The following is a 14,574-nucleotide window of genomic DNA, read 5'->3' on the forward strand; positions in this document are numbered from 1 at the left end:
AAGGGGGTGTAAGATGCACGAGCTATTTCCATATAGGCAATAAGTACCTTTGGTTAATAGATGCTAAAATTTGCAGTGTCTCCATGGTGAAATGAACTGCTCTTTTCTGTTTTAAAGGGGACCAACTGTTCACCCTCCAATACCTCCAAAGCCCACTTCTCCTGTTTCATCTCCTAACCAGCGGAGACAGGAGAATAGGTGAGACCTGGCATTCCAGAAATTCTTGCCCAAATGAAGCAGTTATAGAAATGAAAGCAAATGAATTATGACCTGTTTTGTGTAAAGCGTGGGTATGTTTTGTGCAGGCATTCACTGAAGAAGCACTTGTAAATCTTTTCTAGTTTTATTTGTCAACAAAATATGTATTTATGTTTGCCTTTGAATACGGGCCATTTCCTGTCTTATGAAAATACGTTTTCAGGATAGAAGCTGAATAGTATTCATTTTAGGAAGTGTTCATCCTCAGGTTTCTTTTAATATATATATTGGGAACCATTATATAAGGAATCTCTCTCTTCCTGTCTCTTGTATATCAATGCATAAATATATATGTATACCTATATAGTATTTGACAAAAATAGTATACACAGAAGCTATATATATATATTTGTTTTTTTACTGAAAACATACATACATATATAAACCATAATATATAATATATATACATATATAAATATAAATTATATAAGGTATTATATAAATATACCTGCATGTATGTATATTTATATGGTTAATATTTACTCCTAGTCAAGTTTCCCATTAATGGCTATATTTTCTGATAAAAGATGTTCTTAAACTTTGTTTTACAGCTCAAGCCCTCCCTTATGTTAGTAATACTTTTGGGTAGCTCTTTAGTCTTGTGTTAGCTAAGGAATCTGCAATTTATTTCAAAACAATTACAATTTTTAAAAATGTTCTCATTAACTTGTCTCTAAATCAAGAAAAAATATTGAATCTCTGACACGCTGTAATTAATACTTAGAAACAAATTCAAAGATCTGAAAAGTTTTCCATGTGTTTATGTTAAACTGTTTAAAAATCTTGGGCTGTTTTTTAAGACGTGCATGGCACATTTCCGTTATCATTGTGAGATTTAAAAAAATGTTATCTCATTGAAGACTTAATACATTAGATCCACTTGATTGCCTGCATTTGATTCTTTTGTGTTTTTGCATTCTGATGGTGATTTTTGTTGACAAGAAAGAAAATTCTAGAACTCTTCTTCAGGAAGAGGGTAACTTCAGATAGAAAATGCTGACTGGGCAGCAGGGCTAAGTAGCATTAGGTGTTCAGCTATTGAATTAAAAAATGATGTCTGAATTTCTATTCACAAGATCTTTGAAATTTTGTCCTTAAGATGAGAAGATAGTTTTTTCCCTTTTAATGACTCAAGAGAATACCTATTCACTAAATTAATTAAAAATATAGACCATTTATAACTTTTTTTGTGCAATGGTTATACTTATATTCTTAAAACAACTTCTTAAGCTTTGTAACTTACATTACTTTTCCTTTTATACTATTGACCAATTAAATCTTAATTTGAATACGATTTTTTTAAGGGGCCTTAAATAAATTGGCTTTAGTACTATCTAAATTCTAATCTAAAATCAGCACTCTAGAACAGTGAGCTTGCACAGATTCCGAAAAAGTAAATTTCTCGGGGATTGGTCTAATCCATTTTTACTACTTTAATTTCTTTCTTCTACCAGTGATCTTAAAAATAAAATTAGGACAGCTTGCATTTTTAAACCCTCATTACTTTAATCACAGCAAGATGATTTTAATGAAAGAATATGAAAGGGAAGTGTTTCCTATGTAATTAACACATGTCCTCAGGAGTACAAAAAATACTTGAATATAGTTTCTTGAGAACAAGCAAGAGTGTTTAAGTAGGTCAGTCAGATACTTAGGAAAATAACAGAGAAAAACCTTGTGTCATAACTTGTGACAGAACCTAACCTCATAAGCTTTTATTATATCAACTCAGTGTGGTCATTCTCAATGTGGTGAGTCTGTTGGAAATTTAAAATAGTTCCTATCTTATCTGAGCAAATATATTTCTTGATCATATTCAAATAGGATAAATCTTTAAGAAAAAAATCATTCCTTTGATGTCTACTAACAAAAAAGATTCTTAAGAGATAAGTATTGAAAATGCTTTATCAGTGATTGGAGACTAAACTAAAATGAACATAAACATATTTGGAACAGATATTCCTGGATATATCTAGTGGTTAAAAATATATTAAAAGAGATAGGCTAAATTGCAAAATTATTATTTGGGGCTCCAAATTTTCACATAGGAAATGGTTGAGTTCTAACAAACAAAACAGCTAGGATAAAGTTTGTTATCTCAAGTAGTTATATTGCTCCAACACACTGTGATATTTTTTAACATACATGTTTCCTTAAAATTTTATGTTTAACAGAGAAGTATTTTCTTACCTAGCAAACATTATCTTTACTTTGAAAATATAGGCAGATATGTCCACCTAAACCAGGTGTATATACAGAAACCAACAGATCTGCTGAAAGAAATATAAGGTACAATGATCTCTATATCTATGTAATTGTAGAAATGATGAAGTTTGCTTTATTAGCATACTTAAAATACAAGACAATTAATAATAAAACAGACAAAATCAGTTCTCCAGCTGGCTTCAAGATAGTGAGTAATAAATATTTTTATAGGTACCTACAGAATTTATTCCTTTTATTTCTATATAAATATATTCCCTTATTTCTATCCTAGGCTTTATATTAAGAAAACAATCAAAATTGTCTGAACATGATAACAGAATAAAATCAAACCCCTTAAGAAAGAAAAACATCTCTTTATTCCCAGCACCTGTCCCAAGGTCTGTGATATAGTTGTGTTGATGTTCTTTTTTTTTTTTTTTTTTTTCAGTTTACTTATTTATTTTGAGGGAAAAGGAGTGAGAGAGGGAGGGGTAGAGAGAAGGGGAGAGGCAATCCCAAGTAGGCACTGTCAGCTCAGAGCCGGATGCAGGGCTTGAACCCACAGACCATGAGATCATGACCTGAGCCAAAACCAAGCACCAATAGCTTAACCAACTGAGCCATCCAGGTGCCCCTAGTTGTGTTGTTTAAATGAATAGGTGGAAATGTAGTCATTTGATTGAACTTGTTCTACAAAAGCTTTGCTACAATTGGCTGTAAAATAAGGCCGTATCCAGCTCCACCCACATCATCAGGAAAAGACTCATAACTTGTATTGATCTTAGGGTAAGGTTTCCCTATGACAGTCCTGATTTATGCCTATTGTCTTGCACATCCCATCTAGTTTAGTATTTATTGTGGTTATATCCTGTTTTTATATTTCTGTTTTTTTTGGAAAAAACACTATTTTTGAAGTTTGTTTTGAATGATTCTATTTTATAGATTTATCAATATGAGAAACCATTTTTATTATTATGGTAAAAATCATAATATTAAGTTATTAAGTTTACCACCTTATCCATTATGACAAACCAATGTTTCAAAGTTCAAAGCTTACATACTTTTTAAAAAATTATTATCTCCCTTGACTCTCAGAAGAGTCCCAGTTTGAAACATACATCACATGGATACCTTACCTTTGAGGAGAATCATGTTTCCCTTGTACTGAGTAACTAAAGTGTAACCATATCTTAGCATTGTCCAAGCTGTGTCCCATGCATCACAAGATTTCAATGCATGCTCTGTAAAAGAGGGTTTAATGGCCAACACATTGGGAGACACAATTAAACAGAGTTCTCTACCACAGGACTTCTAAGAACTTTTAATGTGCTTACACATATTCCGAATCTCTGAAAGTTGGTTATATTTCCCAAATTTACTTGATTGCAAACTTCTTTTTTCATAGAACCTTATTAACCTTCTATGTATGAGACACTCTCTGTGAAAAACAGGTCTTAAATACAGGGACACTCATAAGCATTTTCCCTTTTTATGATCTTTTTATGGTCTAGGGAGATCAGTGTGGATTCAAGCCCTCTATGCATCAGGTGATTCCTCCTACTGTATAGTTTAAAATAGACTTTCTCTCCCTTTGGAAGCCTAAGAAGACAGATACTTTAACTGTATGTGAGGGACCAATGAATCACCTGGACATGTTGCTTAATGCTCTTTGGCTCTAGTTGAAAAACCTCTGAACCTACTTCTGCATTTACTTGTGCGGTTAACTATACTTTCTTTTCCATTTCTTTTTTTAAATATAGAACATGAAGAACCCAATGTGTTTAGGAGACACTGTGGTTATTTCAGTGAGCACTAGATGGCAGAGCCAATGCCCAGTAAAATGACTGGTGTGTCGTGTGTTGCGTGGTGTGGGTGTGTGTGTGTGAGGTATCTATCAAATCAGCCCCATATCATGAGCTGGTAGGATAGAACAATTTCTTTATGCAGTTAAAGTGAATAATTCTTGAACACATGGACTCTTGCTTTCTTTGGTCAAAACATGAGAATTTCTATCTACTTCAAATACAGCTCTGCTGTCATTGACTTGTATTTATTTTTCATCATTTGAAGGAGCCAGGATCTCGAGAACATAGTCAAAGTGGCCACTTCACTTCAGAAAACTAACAAGGGGTAAGAGCTCAGAGCTATGAGCTTATGGTTTTCTTTTTTTTTTTTTAATGTTTCAAAAAGGGTTATCCAGTACCTTTAAAAGTTGCAAATATAAACAAAATTCCAATCCTATTTATATAAGTTAAAAGAAGAGTCATTCTCTTTGGATAAGTGTCCCTGAAAAATGGGTGACAATGACATTCATGGATACTTTTCTTCCTCTGCTTTGTCTTTTGGTGATTGTACTTATTCTTGTCACCTCAGCTGTCTGTGGTTTTGACCTCGTTCCAAGTCCTCGTCCTGTATTTATGTTGCTGGCTCAGATCTCAACTTCTTTTTCTTCACATAACCCTCAGTTAGAATGTCCTAGGCCATATTTACCTTCCTTTCTAAATGCACTATTTCCTGACTTCTTTCTGTTCTTTCCTTCAGCCAAGCTCACCTTTCTGAAATCATTCTTAATTCTTCCATGTCTTTCCCCTCAATGTAGTATCATGCATATATTCATTAAATGTCTAAAATTCTTCTCATGCTCACATGATTTCACCCCAGTTTAAGCCTTCGTTGGCACCATCATAGGTTATTAGAGTAGCTATCTAGATTTACTTACATTCCCTCAGTCTCTCCTGTCCTAAACCATTACTACCCAACATTGTCAGAGTTTTCTTCTTAAAATTCTGCTTGAACAGCTACTTCCCTGGGTCCCATTGCCCTTTCAATTACATATAACCTTTGTTAACCTGGTTCCAACCCAACGTTCCAGAGTTATTTCTGACTTCACCCTTACATTTACCCTACATGCAATAGCAAATTAAATCACTTTCTACAGTTTCCAGACATTGTGCCTTTGTTTATGCCATTCCACACACATAGCAGCCTTTCCCAGCCTCAAGGCCACCATGTCAATCCATCCAAGTCTTACCCATTTTTCAAGATCTAGATCAGATATCACCTCCTCTGTGAAGTTCCCAGAATGATCCAGTGAGATGTGACTTCTATTTATCTAAGATATTAGAGCCGTTTATTTATGTATCATAATGACTAATCATAATTGATGTTGTTTCATGGTATCTATGTCAACATCTCATCCTCTCTGTCATGTCTTCAATTTTTTAGACCAGATATTTTGTTTTATTCACCATAAGTCATTTGCAGCGTCTGACACAAATCTTTTGTGCAATGTGGGCACTTATATAATAGATTATGGTAAATAATGATGAATAGTGGGAAACCTGGAGTATAAAAATTCCATATTTTAAATGTCATGCCTACAAAAATTCTCCTTGCTCAGTGGAATTAAGCAATACTGAATGTGATTGGGGATTATGATCTCAGTTAAAAGAATCCAAGAGAAGAAACAGAAGCGATGTTGGTCTTCTGTGCGAACAAAACTAATTGGAGTTCTGAATCCAGGTGGGGATTCCAGAAAGTATCCTGAATGTTTCGCTTCCACCTTCTCTTGCCTAAGTGTCTAGATCTCCAATTTTATTTACTTTACTTTTATGAGGTAATACTTTGTTTTTAAGAGAGATTGGTGAATGGTGGGGATGTTTGAGGGAGATGAGTGAGTGATGCTGACGGGCAGTTATGCTTTGGCACAAACAGAAACACTGAGAACTACAGCTAGTCTTGTCCCCTCTCCCTAGGCATGATGCACAAAATCCACAGCAAAATGTGTTCTTCCCTGGGAGAAGTGACTGCTCTGGCAGCGGTGAGGGGGAATATCTGTTGGATTGACACACCCAAGGGCCAGTACTGTGAGCAATCTGTAGGGACTAGAGATAGCTATTCACCTGAGTTGTCCTTTGTGATAGTCCTTTGTGAAGTAGACTGTCACTCCTATCTGATTAAGAGCATTTAATTTCTTGCACATACAATGGTGAAATTTAATATTCAAAGCTTGCATCAATGTAAAGTCCCTTTAAAAGCCCAACTTCTTTATACAGAATATTATCTCCATTTTATTTCATTGACCACAGATTGTCTTCTCATGATTTATTCCACTTTGTTTGTGATGAACATGAGCAACCCCAGATCCTGATGATCACATTGATGTAACTCGCATTAGTCAGAAAGGTCTGGGGCTACAGTTTTACCAAATTCTTAGATTTGTTCTTTTCCTTGGAGACATGGACAGAGTCATATCCTCAGGGCCAGAAGGTGATATTTCAAGCAAGAAACAGCAATGGGGCATTGTGTCAGGGATAGAATGATAATTAATTTTTGTCAGGGTCAGCAACTTTTGTAGTTCAGTATTTATCCTCAGACTTCAATCCTACCATTGAATATGTAACATTATTTGAAAGGATGTAACTATATGATGGCTGTTAATGTCACATGTTTTAGGGGCTCTGAGAGGACTGTGCCAGTAGCTATTCTGACAGTATGTGGCGCCAGGCACCTTCAGAGCACATGAATGACTCAGCAAGTATACCTTTCTAGCCTGAGCCAAAGTCTTGAGGTCTCTAAAAGCAGTTTAAAAAATAAATACCAAGCATTTATTAAATGAAAAGTTCAGTAGACTGGGAACTGTTTATTATAACGGCCAAAATTAATTGAAAGTTTGCGACTTGCCAGACACCATGATACAAACTTTATACTCATTAGCTTATTGATTCTATTCTCAGGTGGGTACAGTTAGTACTCTTGTCGGACAGATGAAAAATTGAGGCAATAGGAGATTAGGTAGCAAACCTAGAGTTGCCAACTAGTAAGTGGTGAATCCTGGATTGGAATCCAGGTACCCCTGACCTGGGACCCTGAGTGTGTAACTACCAAGTTACTTGGCTTCACGGCCTCCTGGTCAGTACCAGTGATGACTCAAGAGGAACACTGAGAAAGTGTGGGAAATGTGTGATTCTAGAGCAGGAAGAAGGAAAAACCATGATCTGTGATCTAAAACTGGACGAGGAAGGCAAGAGAAATGGAGGTGAAGGGATGACAAAGATGTTGAAGAGAGACAGACCATGTTGCGAGGAGCAAACAGGAACCAGAAACTCAGAGGCTGCCTTTTCGGGGGAGAGACCTTAGCTCAAGTGGCTCTAAGGGATATTCTGGAGCCCAGGGGCTTAGCTTAAACAGGTTGTTCCTCAAGAAGTAGTCAGAAAGTTGCAGTTCTCAAAAACAGAAATGAGATAGCAAATTTAGTGGACCTGGAATGAGGTAGGAGCACAATTCAAGAAAGGTGTTTTCGAATAGCTACTTTGTACAGGTACATTATGCAAAAGATAGGGTCTATAATTAGCATACATATATTCGTTGATTCAGTTGAAAACCTATATTATTTATTGTATAAAGGACACAATATTAAAAACCAAAGAGGATCCAATGTAAAATACATTTCTAAATTTTAAATGGAGTGTGTGAAAGAGAGAGAGAGAGACAGAGAGAGATGTAGGAGCAGGGACATTAACATGGGACAAGTGTGTAGTTACTACATTACAAAATATAGTAGTGTAAATGCCATAAAGGAGATGCAAAAAACTAAAAATGCATCAAAGTTTCCAAAAATGTCAAGGACTCTATTCCTTTGGAGGCCTGGGAAACATGTCTTGGAGAAAGAGGTCTTTGAAAAAAGCCTTAAAGGATAAACAGGATTTTTGTAGATGAAAAAGGTGGGGCATGTATTGTATTCCAGAGAAATAACCAGAACAGTGGTTTAAGGGGGACCTGCCCTTTGACCCTGAACAGGCTTTCCCTGATGTGAGACTTTTTGTTTTTTCTTCCAAAAGTGAAGAATTGGATAACATCATCAAAATGAACAAAAGCTTGAATAGGTAAGATTTGAAAACATCTATTTTTTACTGTAATACTGAATTTCATGTTGTGACTTCTTATGTCTCTGTAGTATTTGAGCACAAGGACCCACATACAGGGCTAATTAAAAGTGGCCTGCAAATCTTGAATTTTGAATTGGCCTGCAAAGCTTGCAGACCTCATCATCATTTCATCACTACTATGAATGGTTATTACAATCTAAAGATACTAATATTAAGGTGTCTTTGATTTTCATATTCTGTTTAGTAAGGCAGTTATACAAGACCACAGTTGTCTTCCTGAAATTCCTCCATGTTAGTATGCAGACAAAGTTTAGTTTGGTCACTGAATGCTTTCAGTTTTATGCTTTACAAAAGCCACTTATTATCTTAGTTAACTTTGTCTCTTTAATTTTATATCATTTATAATTTCTCACTTGAAAAATTACAATAATTGAGGTTTGTGCTGGAAGTGAGTGCAGTTTTTACTATCTTTATTACTTTGCCTACCAACATACTAAATGGGTAGGAATCAGAGAAAAGGGGAAACAAGGCAAATGTTAAAGGAACTAATTGATCTGAGAGATGTGGTTTTTATACCCTATTCTGACAATATAATCTTATGATTGATTATCAACAACTCATTTAAATTTGCTGCTATTCAGTTTCTTTCATTTATAAAGAGACGGGGCATTAGATCAAGGATCACAGAAACCTCCCAGGGTAGGAGGTATCACTGAAGGGACCCAACTGTATGAAACATAGGGGAATGCCCTGTCTGAGGAGTCCAGCTGTTTCTCAGCTGCTACAGGCCCAGTGTTGCAGACCATTTTCAAGATATCTTGAAAATCCAGGTTTCAGTGTGCCATGGCCATCTTTGTAAACATTGGCTCACATTAGAAACAAAACACTCTGAATCCAAACGACACATCTGTGGATCTACTGACTATGTGTGGATCCCCAGTTTCTATTTTCTATCTTATTATCTCGAAGGGCCACTGCAATTTAAATTTTGAGTCTTTGAAAATACCTATTTGGAATAAGCCAATTTCAAGAATTGTGTCTCATCATTTGCAACCAGCTTCTATTTCCTGTCTATAACTGGTCTATATATAGAAATATAAACTGGTTTATATTTCTTTAGAGTTAAGTATGTAGTATTACCACTGACAAGGTTTTTTATTCAATACATTTAAAGAAATCAAGGTCTTGACGGTCTCTTCAGAGCAAATCCTAAGGCAGAGCAAACAGAGAAAAGGTAAGTGCACCTGTCCCTAAACTGAAAATATGGTCTCCCAGATTGCTTGCTGTATTCTTTCAGACATTATCTGAAAGGAAGTTGTATCCTCTGGCATGGAAATATACTAGCAGATGGGTTAGTGCTCTCTGTATTGTACATTTAGCTCAGACATAATTGCCCAGAAGGATTTCTTCTCTTCCTTTCAATGAGAGTAAATGAGCAATTCATGAACAACGTTTATTGTATCTGACCTTTCAAGATACCACAAAATTTTATTTCAATATGTAGTCTTTTTTATTTGAATTTCTTTGTGTTTATAGAGCCAAGAGCCTTGAAAATCTCATTTTTATGAGTACCCCAATGGACAAAGATGGCAAAGGGTAAGATTTGACTGAGACTCTTATAGGCCTCTTTGGCTTAGTCTTAGACTCTAGTTGCCCTGGGTGTGACCTCTGGGTCAGGACAAGGCAGGCTGGTGGAACAGGCCCTGGATGGGGTCAGGAGATAGGTGGGGAGCTTTGTGGTGGCTCTGCCACCAACACCCATCTCGATGGCCCTGGGAAAGTCACTTAACCAGGAGACCACTGTTACCTCATCCCATAAAATGAAGGGCATGACCTAGATGATCTCCAAGTTCTCTTTTGTATCAAAAAGGTCAGGAACTATAGTTGGCTATTACAAGTAGTGGACAGTAGGCTGGTTTATGAAATAAATATATTTCTATAAGATGTTTTGATTCTGGGAGCACAGACTCTCCTCACTGGAGTCTTTATGATATTCTAAGGCACTTTTCAGTTGGAATCTTGGTTGAGTCACTTCACATGTATATCTCAGATATATTTATAAATATCTCAAGATCAAGAGTCATGCTTTTACTTATTTTATATTATAAAAAGGGTTAGTGAATGATTAGTAACTATGCTGATAGCATTTGAGAGGTTAATTTATAGTTCTACACTGATACCAATGTACTAGAAACTTGACTTATATTATGATACCATTTTCTATGTCAGAAACCAAACTCTTGCCAGTTTTATTCAAGAAAACCCCACAACAGTCAAGAATGACAAAGGGTAAGAATTTATGAGATCTCTACTGTCTTTCTCTCAGACTGGATGTTTGTTTACCTTGTACTTGGTTAGTTCTTAGATTTGCCTTCCTAACATGATAATTATTTCTATTGTCTCGATTATCTTTTAAAGCCATCTATCTGTGTCAGTCTGTGCACAGAATGATATTCTAGCTTTCCAAGTCAATCTTGGCAAATACTCTTAACCCTCTCTGATGGAGGACGCTTGAAGTCTGCGTGATGAAAAGTGTTGGCAGTAAGAATTTCAAAGATACTGAATTCTTGTTAATAATATATTATTATAATGTAAACATACAAGTACTATTACAGGTAAATTTTTTTTCACATCGAGAACAGATGAAATGGGAAAACAGTCAATTCTCTGCAAATGGTTATATGAGCTTTATAGGAAAAGATGTGATTTCAGATATTTAAAAAATGAAATTGGGAAGGGTCCACAAAAGTGGTGGAAAATAAGAAAATTAGGATGAGCATCTCCAGTAAATCATTTCCAGGCTGGTAAGGAGGAGAAAAGAGATGTGATTTATAATGTGGGTTAACTTGATAGCAACTGGCTTTTTGATGCAGGAGTGACTGAACTCACTGACCAGTAAAGTCCGTACATCGTTCCTTTTCCTTCTTCCCGTCCTCCCTCCCTGCCTTCTTTCTTACACTGAAAGAAACTAAAATGTCAACAGTCTTATCACAGTGAAATCAGAGACAGATGAAAATAGCAAAGGGAAACACCTGGACAATTGGGGGGATTTAGAGGGATTAACTTTGATATCCCCTAATAGCTTTAAGCAATTTGCATGGAAAAGGTTTATTATCGTTTGTAGTCAACTTATATAAAGCACAGGAGACAACATAGAGCTATTTCTACTTTTCCAAGGGTACTTCAGACCTGGAAATTTTTACTAAAAATGACATGTCTAAATCTCCAAAGGGTTTAGATTATTTATTTATTTATTTCTCTTTTCTGTTTCTTAATTTTTTAATGTTTATTTATTTTTGAAAGAGAGAGAGAGAGATGGAGGGTTAGGGGAAGCGAGTGGGGGAAGGGCAGATAGAGAGGGAGACAGAATCTGAAGTAGGCTCCAGGCTCTGAGATGTCAGCATAGAGCCCAATGCACTACTCAAACCCATGAACTGTGAGATCACGACCTGAGCCAAAGTTGGATGGTTAACTGACTGAGCCACCCAGAGGCCCCCAAAGGGTTTAGATTTTAAATGTTGATTGTCTGATTTCCATCCCCGATATGAATGATTTTCATGTTTCAAGAAAGCCTCATATCAACAAATGTATTAAAGTTAGCTTCATACCAACCACCCTTCAAAGGACAAAGAAAGCACAAGCTGAGACCTGAAGGGAACTTTTACTTTAAAATGTTTTAGTGATAAAGAAAATGTAGTGTGTATACACACACACACACACACACACACACACACACACACACACACTGTGTTTGTTTTTATTACTTAGCCATAAAAACAAATGAGATCTTGCCATTTGTGACAATGTGGATGGACCTAGAAGGAGTTATGCTAAGTAAAACAAGTCAGACAGAGAAAGATAAATACAATATTATTTTACTTATACGTGAAACCCAAAAAAAATGAACAAAGAAAAAACAGAATTAGGCACTTAAATACAGAGAACGAACTGATGGTTGCCAGAGGGGAGGGTAGTGGGGCGATGGGCAAAATAGGTGAAGGAGAGTGGGAGATACAGACTTCTGATATGGAATGAGTAAGTCATGAGCATAAAAGGTACAATGTAGGGAATATAGTCAATGGTACTGTAATAGCACTATGTAGTGACTGATGGTAGCTACACTTGTGGTGAGCATTGTATCATGTATCGAGATGTTGAATCACTATGTTGTACACCTGCAACTAATGTAAACATTGTGTTTCAACTCTATTTCAATTAAGAACATTAAATTTACTTTAAAAATAAAAAAAATAAAGAGCTTGCAAAAGAAGTTAAAAAAAATAAAGAGATTGAAATAACTTGGCCTCAACCCACAGGTCAGGCTCTTTGACCATTAGGTCTTTTGAGAGTATGAAAAATAAAATATTAAGAGTAAAAAAAAAGTACTGAAGATAAGATAGCCTAATTCAGTATCAGGTCTCCTCATACTGATAATGGGTTTTAGGGCTATGATACACAGTAATAAAAGTAACCTGAAAATTGGAACATTGTATAAATGATCAACACAACAACTCAGTTCTAAATAGCAGGAATATTTATTATTTTATTAAAAATTATTCTGTTAGAATGATTTAATCATAACTGAATAATGACTAGGACCTTACTGTTAGAAAAGTTACCATAGCTCTTCAGCATTTTGCATGAGAAGAGCCACTTGTATTAAACATCTCTAAAGACTTCTGAGGCTTTAGGTACTGATAACATTTACTCCTGTGAGAAATCTTCTGTTGCCATAAGAGATCGAATTCATCTCTCTCCTCTCTCTCTGTTGCTCTACCTTCCTCCCCACTCCAATGTTATGAAGAAACCAAGGCCTTGGAAGTCTTATTAAAGTTAATCAAAAGACTGACAAAAATGAGAAAGAGTAAGTAAAGGTCCTACCTTGCTGGGGCTCTCTTTTTTCAAGTTAGCTTTCATACCTCATTAGAAGAGGGAGTGTTATACTTTCCTTAGTCACAGATGAATTGTACTTTAAGCCAATCAGAGAGTAAGAAAAGGAATATGACGAATGCTGTTTCTATAGGACCACGTGTTTGAGTTACACTGAACTAAGTACAGGAAACATGCTACATAATCTCTTATTGTATATTTTTTTAAACAATTAAAACACAAACCAAATTTTGTATTTAAATTAAGAAATATAAAGGACAAAATTGCAAAGTGAGAGGTATGCTAGGAAGCTTTTCTAAACTGATTTAAACTAAGTGCTGCTGTGGAAATTAATAAAGATCAACTAAAGATAATTACATCCATTTTTCAGGTCATTTGGTCGGGAAACATCTGATACTGTTTCTGGGACTTCTTATTTATACAGATATCAGAGAAAATTGAATATAACCTAAGTGACACAAGGTTTTCATGTGTTTTTCCCGACCCCAAAGAAGCCAAGATCTCTAAAAGATTATCAAAGTGAATGCCAGGACAGATAAGACTAGGAGAGGATGAGAAATGTTTTGATTTCTGAATCTTGGTTGCTTTTCCCCAGTTTTCACTGTGTGATCTTCTCAGTGACATTGAGGGGGTCACATCTTTGAGTTTGTCCTCTGTCTTCTGCGTAGGATCCCTACCAGCCTTGTTTTCACTTTGGAGGGTCTACAAGAGATCTATCTAAATTTACACTTGATCAATATAAAATCCCAGAGATTAATTTAACTATATTTTCATAATAAAATGAATTTAATACCTGTATAATAATTTTCTCCAAAAGCTTTCAATTAATCATCCAAAAATATGGAATATTTATTTGTATACAATACTGTTGGAATATTTGGAAACTGATCTAAACATTGTTTTTAAAGAGGTGAAGACCTGGATAATGTTATCAAAGTGAATCCCAAAGGAAAGGAAAATGCCACTAGGTAAGAATTATTAGTGTCTTTAAGTTTGATTTCTTGTAAGTGACAATCTTATTTTATGATAAAATGATTTGGCATTTTAAGTTCATAACCATATTTTATTAGCATGTAGTGAGACAGTAACAGTGGGCCACGTGACCTTCCCTTCTTATTCCTAATAAAATTACTTATTTTTTGAAGAACTGGCCTAATGTTTGACACTAAGTTGCCTTTAATCCCAGATTTTGAGGCTTTGATTTGTTTTATGGATGCATTACTGAATTGTTTCTTTGTATCTAAAGGAAGCATAGGCTTGACAACATTTTCAAGGTGGATCTCCAAAATAACAAAGCCACAAGTGAGGCTTGACTAAAACTCTTGTAAATCAA

General features: G+C 35.5%; 1 protein-coding gene across 5 annotated transcripts in view; it reads left to right on the forward strand.

Annotated features, from left to right (window-relative positions):
• Positions 1 to 14,574, forward strand: part of SCEL (sciellin) — a 232,539-nt gene that overhangs the window by 176,248 nt on the left and 41,717 nt on the right. For 4 of the 5 annotated variants that reach the window (XM_039252454.1, XM_039252453.1, XM_039252455.1 and 1 more), the window contains 9 exons: positions 118 to 198; positions 2,482 to 2,547; positions 4,534 to 4,593; positions 8,304 to 8,348; positions 9,526 to 9,585; positions 9,888 to 9,947; positions 10,581 to 10,640; positions 13,156 to 13,215; positions 14,150 to 14,209. In XM_039252454.1, coding sequence (XP_039108385.1) covers positions 118 to 198; positions 2,482 to 2,547; positions 4,534 to 4,593; positions 8,304 to 8,348; positions 9,526 to 9,585; positions 9,888 to 9,947; positions 10,581 to 10,640; positions 13,156 to 13,215; positions 14,150 to 14,209 — 552 coding nt within the window. The remainder of the gene's footprint in view (positions 1 to 117; positions 199 to 2,481; positions 2,548 to 4,533; positions 4,594 to 8,303; positions 8,349 to 9,525; positions 9,586 to 9,887; positions 9,948 to 10,580; positions 10,641 to 13,155; positions 13,216 to 14,149; positions 14,210 to 14,574) is intronic. The other variant, XM_039252457.1, reaches the window with a different exon arrangement.

Source organism: Hyaena hyaena, unplaced genomic scaffold (genome assembly GCF_003009895.1).
Source record: "Hyaena hyaena isolate Hyena2069 unplaced genomic scaffold, ASM300989v1 scaffold_413, whole genome shotgun sequence".
Classification (NCBI taxonomy): Eukaryota; Metazoa; Chordata; class Mammalia; order Carnivora; family Hyaenidae; genus Hyaena; species Hyaena hyaena.